General features: G+C 41.3%; 1 protein-coding gene across 4 annotated transcripts in view; it reads left to right on the top strand.

The window, feature by feature from the left end:
- The first annotated feature begins 1,446 nt into the window (after positions 1-1,446).
- The window catches only part of LOC107152138 (protein CutA homolog), a 32,106-nt gene continuing 24,957 nt past the window's right edge, over positions 1,447-8,595 (top strand). For all 4 annotated transcript variants that reach the window (XM_015497676.2, XM_048813205.1, XM_048813203.1 and 1 more), the window contains exons 1-2: positions 1,447-2,768; positions 6,610-6,758. In XM_015497676.2, the coding sequence (XP_015353162.1) occupies positions 2,700-2,768; positions 6,610-6,758 (218 nt within the window). In that variant the 5' untranslated portion in view covers positions 1,447-2,699. The remainder of the gene's footprint in view (positions 2,769-6,609; positions 6,759-8,595) is intronic.

The raw sequence follows: 8,595 nt of genomic DNA, 5'->3' as shown, positions 1-8,595 counted from the left end.
GGTTGAGGCAAGAGGATTGTGAGTTCAAAGCCAGATCCAGCAAAAGCGAAGCACTAAACAACTCAGTGAGACCCTGTCTCTAAATAAAATACAGAAAAGGGCTGGGGATATGGCTCAGTGGTCCAGTGCCCTGAGTTAATCCTAGTGCAATCCCCCAAAAAAGATTACAGTAAATTGCTGTATGTCTATAGAGAGGTGCAAAAGAAACTTAAAGGAACTGAAGGAAGAAATAAACAATAAAGGAAGTGATAAGGGAGAAATAAACGAAGTAAATGATAGGGATGGGTGTAGTATCTGTGTTGCAGGGGAAGTCTGAGTCTTACTTAAAGTCAGCCTGAATCAATTCCATAGGGAGGAGGAGAAGGAAAGAGAAAAGGTATAGAATAAAAAGCTTCCTGGCAGTGGCACTAAGACTTGATAATAGCTGAAAAAACTGTCAAAGCCATAATTGGAGTTCTAAAATCTAACCTTGGAATTGAATTTGGAATGAGTAGAGGTGTCTGAGTTGAAGGACAGAGCGGATCCAGAGGTTGCTTCTTCCAAATAACACTTCATCTTATTATCATTCTCTCATTACCTCAACATCACCTTCATCACTGCCATCATCTTTGTAATCACCAGACACATCTGTAACACTTAGTCATTCAACAGATATTGAGTGGAAATTCTGTATAGTCCTGTTCTAAACTTGGGAAATCAACTCAGGAAATATCTGAGGATCTGAGGTAAATGGTCATTAACAGTACCCATTCTTATGGATGATTGGTATGAGAGATCATGGCCCCAGTTTATTTTAGAGGGCTTAAAATACAAAGGTTTTCTTAGGACCATTCAGCCTCTAACCATATATGTTAAATTTTTCAGTTACAAACAGGTGTTGGTGGTTGACATGAGACTGTTTCTTTTTGAAATGGTGACATGATCATACATTTTATAAAGCATTCAACATTAATCTGTTAATCCTCACTCCAGACATATGAAGGAAGTTATTAGCCCTGCATTTATCAAAAATCTCCCTTCAAACCCAGAGAGGTTAAGAAACTTGCTTGAGTCTGCACAGCTAATGTAAACAACAGGATTAGGATTACAAATGATTAACTACTTTGTCAGACATTTTCATAAGTTTATCACGCCTTTAAGAATTTGTAGTTGTTTGATCCTCAGCACCACATAAAAATAAGATAAATAAAGGTATTAATATTTTAAAAAAATAAAAGAATTTGTAGTCTTAGCCAGGCATAGTGGCGCATACCTGTAATCCCAGTGGCTCAGTTTGGGAGGCTGAGACAGGAGGATCTCAAGTTCAAAGCCAGCCTCAGCAAGTTAGCAAGACCCTGTCTCAAAAAATAAAGAGAGTGGCTGGGGTTGTGGCTCAGCAGTAGAGCGCTCGCTTCGCACATGCGAGACCCTGGGTTCGATCCTCAGCACCACATAAAAATAAATAAGTGAAATAAAGGTATGACCAACTACAACTAACAAATATAAAAAAAATAAAAATAAATAAATAAAAAGAGCTGGGCATGTGGCTCAGTGGTAAGTGCTCCTGGGTTAAATTCCCAGTAGCCCCAGAAAAGGAAATTGTAGTCTCAACAAGTGAGACAAATGAACAGGTGATGAGAATAAACAGGGAAGCTATGAACTGCAAATCTGCAAATAAGATTTTGTTGTTTTCCTTCCATTTTGAAAATTCTTTCAATTGTTTTTCAGTATTTCCTGTTTTGTGTAAGAAACTATTTACATACAATAGAATTCACCTGTTGAAGTGTCCAGTTGAATTTTTTTCATACCTGTGTAACTGCCAACAGAAAAATTAAGATGTAAAATGGTTCCCTGAAACAGTTTACCTGTGCACTAAAGCTTTTCCTCTGTGCTAACTTGCCATCATTTTAAAATTGGGATATTTCACATTGAAAAGCTGCAAAGAGAAAATAGCATATGAAAAGGTGTATAGTAAAGGACATAAATATGAAGGCATTATAATAAAAAGGCATATTAAAAATTTGGAAACTGTAGTAGCAGTGGACTCTGCATTCCTAAGGGACAACAGTCAGCCTTTGGCTTGCTGGTTTTATGTGCCGCTCTCCAAAACAAGCGCAGTGTGTCTTCTTTAGAAGAGGACTGAGATTAACTGAGAAAGGCTCCCAGGGCAGTTGGCCTGGGAAAAGGAATGAGTTTATTAGGAAGTGAAGAAGTGGGCAAGAGTATTCTAAGCCAAAGAGAATTAGGGGAAATCCTCGGAGGAGGGGGCAATATGGGGGCCACATTGTGTAAGGGTTACATTCTGTGCTTCCCTTGTTTATAGGTAGTTTGAAGCTCTTTAGAGAAGAGTTTTGTGTATGTGTTTTAGTGTTTGTGTGCTGTGGTTTCTGAAAGTTTATGTCTTTGTATGTTTCTGGGGACATGCCTTTTTGTTTGTTGGAATGGAAAGAGAAAATAGCATATATTTTTGCAAGAGTTATAGGTCTGAGTGCTTAGGTTGTAAGTTTCAGGGGAGAGGTGTGCCCAGTGAAAATAACCTCCCTTTCCCAGATTCCTACAGTGTCTTTGGCCAGCCTGGCTGGGGCGGGGCGGGCAGTGTGCAGACCAGAGGCCTTGTGGGGAAAGGGCAGATAAGGCCCTCAGTGCCCGCCCACCAGCCGGCACCCCGCCTGAGACTGTAATTCACTGCCACTGCCTTGTGCTAAATTACCAACAAAGCCATGGACAGGCTGGGATCACGGTGCCCTCTGCCAGGCTACTCGCGGCCCTCTGTCCTCATATGCTTTCTGGTGAGTCCTTAGTCTACAGGGTGAAACCCCCTCATCCTTAAACCTTCAGCTTGGGGACGGAAGGAGAAGGATGGAGGAGAAGAAGGCATATTTCTCTTGACTGGTCCTGGGGTTTTAGTTGGGAGCAGGTAGGTAAGATCCTTTGGAGGTAGTGGGGTGGTTCTCAAGGTTACCACCATACCTTTACTCCTGACTTCTAGGGACAGGTGAGTGTGCTGTTTCTTTGCTAGAGTGGGGGAGGGCAACGGGTATCTGCTGATAAAGTCCCACTTAAGTGTTTCATGATAGATTCTTTCCTTTTCCTATTGTATAATAGACTAATTTTCTGGGACTGTGTTTTCTCATCTGAAATGTCTTAAAATTGATGTTGGAAGTGAGAATGGGGAAAAAGCCTAGGAGAGGGTTAGAAGCCCTGGGTTCTAGCCCAGCTTACCCCTTACTTTTGGGAGTGATTGCTCCCATTCACTGATCATTATTTCCTTATCTGTTAAAATTGGCACAAATCAGTGGCTCTTAACTTTTGGGGACTGTAAATCTTACTGAATTGTTTTTTTGAAAGCTCTGGATTTGTACTCCAGGAAAATGTATAGATAAACTCAATATTGCATTTGACTTCAGGGTATTTACAGATTCCTTGGATTACAGGTTTAGTGCCACTGGCTTTGGTGATTAGTGAGGCCCCTTCTGCCTGTCACAGGCTGTAAAGTCAACCATAGCCTCTGAAAGGCTGTGTACATATTCTAGGACAAAAAAAAGGAGAAAGGTTGAATACAATAGGAAATTACTGAAAGGGTACATAAAATATTTTACAAGAATGTTAAATTAGATAAGGTATATTTAAAAAGACATCAATATGAAAAGGTATATAGTAAAGGACATAAATATGAAGGCTTTATAATAAAAAGGCTTTTCTTTAAAATTTATGGTGACTCTTTTCCCATGATAGTAACTGTTTCTGTTAGGGAATGTTGTGATATGTATATTTTCCACTGGTTTCACACTCATAACATGTTACTTTTTAAAATATTATAGTCCACTTTGGGGTCCAAATGACCTTTCTTACTTCTGATATTTAACTGATGTGGCCCATAAACATTTCTCAGGCATATAGTCTGTTCCCAGATAGTAATGTGGTAGGAATACAGGAAGGAATGAGAATGAAGACTTCCTATCCAATGGGAGAGGCATAGAAACAACTCTGTATTTCATTGTATTCTGTGAATGGCACAACAGAAGGAGGTTTAGCAGCAGCCTTGTCTCCACCCACTAGATGACAATGGTACCTCTTCCCTAGTCATGACAGTCAGAATTGTCTCTAAGCATTGCCAGATGTACACAGAGGGGCAAAATCTCCCTGAGTTGAGAATCACTGGATAACACAAAGCTTCAAGGATGCCCTGAATCCATTCTTAGTCTTGCTTATTGCAAAGCATAAAAGTCAGAATGGAAGTCAGGGGTCTTGGAGGCAAGAATTGGTCTATCACTGAGTTTCTGTATGTTCTGCCTTGGTTTTCTTATTTGTTGAGTTAAGGGTTGTCTTAGATAATACCTGAGGGCCCATCTACCTCTTGGTTGGTTATTTATTTATTTGGGGGGTACTGGGGATCACCAGGAGCACTTTGCCTCCTCGGTCTTTTTTTTTTTCTTTTCTTCTTCTTCTTTTTTTTTTTTTTTAAAGACAGGGTCTTCATAAGTGGCCCAGGCTGGACTTGAACTTGCAGTCCACTTGGCTAGGCCTCCCACAATGCCCGGCTGAATGCTCCTTTTCTTTAGAGTGGTGCTGGAAGCTTCTTTAGAGTCATGTAGCTGGAACACCATACAATGTTCTGAAAGCACTGCTCACAGTGGGTGACCCAGAAGCCTTGCCTTCTTCACAAGGCTATTTAGTCTTAGCAACAGCATTTCACTTGTGTGCTACTAAGTCACTAATCCACAAGTATTTATTGAGAACCTGCTGTGTGCCAGGAACTGAGGTGGGGAGAATGGTGAACTAAACACAGCCCTTCCTTTATTGAGTTAGTGATTACAAATTGCTTTTCCTATCTTATTTGAACCCCTATCAACTCTTGAGTTAGGCAGCATGAATGTCATAATCTCCAGTTTTTACATCAGGATTATAGAAGGAAGAGGAAGAAACTTGGCAGGCCACAGACAGCTATCTGTACTGGCACTAGGATTTAAATCCTGCCCTCTAGTCTTTCTATTTTTTTCCCCACTATGGTCCAGTTGAGTTGTCAAAAAGAAATAACAGTAAAAGCTTCCTTGAAAAGCCTGGTTCTTTTTTTCTTGCATGGTTTCTGGTTTGGTTCAAAGAGCTAATATGAGACTGAGGCACTGTGGAGATAGTGGGAGGGAATGAAAAACCCAACCCAAAAGGCCTGAGGTCAAACTGCAGCTAAAGATACAAAACCACTACTCAGGCCCTGCCAACAAGTAGGAGCTAGGACAGAGGCGATAATGTAAAATGAGAAGGGAGGACAGAGGTTCATTTGAGCAAAGCCGGATCCCTGGCCTAGGAGGCAGGAGAAGCAGTTCTTGTTCAGCCTTGCTGAGTCCCTGCCTGACTCCTTGCAAGTTGCCTCTGTCCCTGTTAATAGCTCCATTATGTCCACCAAACGGAGAATCCTGGAATAGAAGGGATCTCCAGTTCTTTTTATTCCCCCCGATTTTGGATGTTTGTCATTAAAATAAAAAGAAGTTATATCTTGAATGCCTTTTCCTCTCACATGGTCAGTGCCACCTTAGTCCAGGATTTTTTTATAGGATTTTTTTTAATATTTATTTTTTTAGTTGTAGTTGGATATAATTCCTTTATTCCATTCATTTATTTTTATGTGGTGCTGAGGATCGAACCCAGGGCCCCTGTGCATGCTAGGCGAGCGCTCTACCGCTGAGCCACAATCCCAACCCCAGTTCAGGATCTTAATGTCTTTTTTTGGGTTACTAAAATGGCTAAGTAGCCTGCCTTCTGATAATTCCCCATTCCCAGCCCTTTTGTAACGCTACTTGGCTTGGCCATATTATTATTTTCTTACTTAAAAAACCTCTAAAAGCACTCAGTCACCTGAGTGCAAACCCCCAACTCTGTGGCCTGACCCTTTTCTGTATAATTCTAGGCAACCTCATTTTCTCTGATCTACTCTTACTATCCCATGCAAATCTAGTACAGACTGGATATTTCATATGTCCCTTGTACCTCTTGAGTTTGTACATATTCTCATTTGCTTAGAGCACCCTCTTATAATCCTACTTATTTCAGATCCAACTCAGATGACATCTTCTTTTCAGTCCTACCTCATTCCTTCTCTTCAAAGCTTTTTCCTGCTCCTTCTAGCATAGCTTTCCTCTTGGTCCTCCCAGCACAGCAGCCCAGGTTACATTGTTTCAGAATTGATCTGTTCACAAGCCTACCTTTTGCACTAGATTGTCTGGCATTCCCTAATGCATATACAAATGAACGCAGGTGAAATTACTCCTTGAAAATCAATAGATTTAAGAGTTTATCATAATAATCTTCTCATAATGATGGCAGTTCGGTGGATGCCAGTTAGTATCACCAGCAATAGCAGTTTTGCACAATAAAAAAGGATTTGAAGTCATCCAGGCTTGAGTCCAAATCCTGGCTTCACCAATTAAAGCTATATGATTTTGAAAAAGTTTTTTAAATTATAAGCCTCCATAAGATCATCTAAAATATGCAGAGGAAAATATGAAAACTCAATGTAGATTTCAGGGGTTATTTTATAGATGGGGTTGGGGGATGAAAAAATGATATCAGCCTTGGTTCTAGTCTGCTGGAGTTGGGAGTCATTGACCTGTGCTTTTCTTTTCCACTGTGTAGATCCTGGCAACTTCTTTTCTGATGTACCCCATGCTCAGGACCCTTAGCCTACAGCTTCACTCAGCCATCACCGGCAGCTATATCTCTGGCACACACTCCATCGTCTTTGTCAACTGTCCCAACGAGCAAATTGCTAGAGACATTGCCAGGTATAGTGCAGGGGCTAAGGTGCTGCCCCAGAAGACTTGGGAAGCTCTAAGAAGCTCCAGAGGGACTAATTTGGGCCCTTCTCTTGCTTCTCACAAACCTGCCTGTCCAATGAACTCTATAGCTGTCTGCTTGGGGTGATACAAGGAGCATGGCCAAATGATCCCCTGACTGATGCTGCTGCAGGGCCTAAAAATGTCAAGTGGTGCAGGAGGGCATAAAAGGGATCTGAAGCCCAGAGAGAGGTGGTTTGTTGAAGGCATAAGAGAGTTGTGGAACCCTGCAGGTTTGTAATCTAAGTCTCCAAATTGATGACCCACCTCTCTTTGTTCATATGTAAGGAGGAGGAGGTCATTTCAAGTATTTGGCTGTTTTCTAGAAGCAGCTGTGACATACTAGAAAGAACACTGGACTAGGCCAGGGTTTCAATGTGAATATGCCATTTACTATGTACGTGATCTTGGGCGAGCTGTGTCTCTTCGTCCACTTCCTCCTTTTCCTCCTCTTCTTTTTTTTTGGCAGTGCTAGGCATCAAACCCAGGTCCTTGAGCATGGTAGGCAGGTATGTACAGCCAAGTCATATCTGATTCCCTTCTTGAAGCATCAGTTTTCTAAATTATAAAACGGCATTATGCCATCTACCTCACAGGGTGGTGGTGAAGATTAAATGAGATGAAATATAAACAGTGCATACCCCAGTAAATATAGTAGGTGCTCAGAAAATGTTCATTATATCTGAATTTTCCTCCTTCTGTTTATAGATACAGGTTAAAGAGAGTTAGTGAGGCTGAGAAGTAATGGCCGTAGCTCTGTGTTCCTTTTCTTCTTGCTTTACAACTCAGCCTTCTTGAAGTTAATAGTAGACTAAAACTAGTCCAGTGTCACAATAACAATCAAATGCCTATAGGCAGCCAGGCACGGTGACACATGCCTGTAATTCTAGCGGCTTGGGAGGCTGAGGCAAGAGGATCATGAGTTCAAAGCCAGCCTCAGCAATTTAACAAGGCCCTAAGCAACTCACTGTGATCCCATTTCTAAGTAAAATGCAAAAATGGGTTGGGGATGTGGCTCAATGGTTAAGTACTCTGAGTTCAATCCTTGGTACCAAAAAAAAAAAAAAAAAAGAAAGAAAGAAAATGCCTGTAATCAGGTAAATGAGAAGTGGGCTGGTGTATAATGATGGTGCTTCCTAGGCTTTGGGAGGAAAGAGCAATGGAACTGTGTTGACCTGAGAAGCGTATTTCATGCCTCAAGGGAGCAGCTGCTGCTCAGCTCTAGCATGGCTAAATTTGACCTGCAGGCCCAATATTGGAAGATTCACTTTTTTCTTTTTGCTAGAAGCTAGATAATCTGTATTGTTTGGGGTGTGAAATACATTCTATATTAAATATTGGTTAATAAAGCCAAGATTTTTTTGGGGGGGGTACCCAAGATTGAACTCAGGGGCACTTGACCACTGAGCCACATTCCCAGCCCTATTTTGTATTTTATTTAGAGACAGGGGCTCACTGAGTTGCTGAGGCTGGCTTTGAAACTTGCAATCATCTTATCTCAGCTTCCTGAGCTGCTGGGATTACAGGCGTGTGCCACTGCACCTGGCCAATGTCAAGATTTTTTAAAATGTCATGGGACCAACATGTATCTGTTCTTTGAGCCACTACCCTGTGTGACCTCTGCACTTCTCCCTTCTGCTTCCTAAATCCTGAGCTCCCCATGTGTGGCTCTCTACTGGTCTTGAGGGTTTGTGTGTCTGTTTTAAAATTGAATTCAGTCAGCCTCTCTTCTTCCCTACTCTCTTTTATAATGCTCTAGGGACTTAAAAAAAAAAAAAAAAAAATA

Source organism: Marmota marmota, unplaced genomic scaffold (assembly GCF_001458135.2).
Source record: "Marmota marmota marmota unplaced genomic scaffold, marMar, whole genome shotgun sequence".
NCBI classification, from domain to species: Eukaryota; Metazoa; Chordata; class Mammalia; order Rodentia; family Sciuridae; genus Marmota; species Marmota marmota.
The sequence above is the reverse complement of the archived record's forward strand: the minus strand, read 5'-3'. Positions and strand labels throughout refer to the sequence as shown.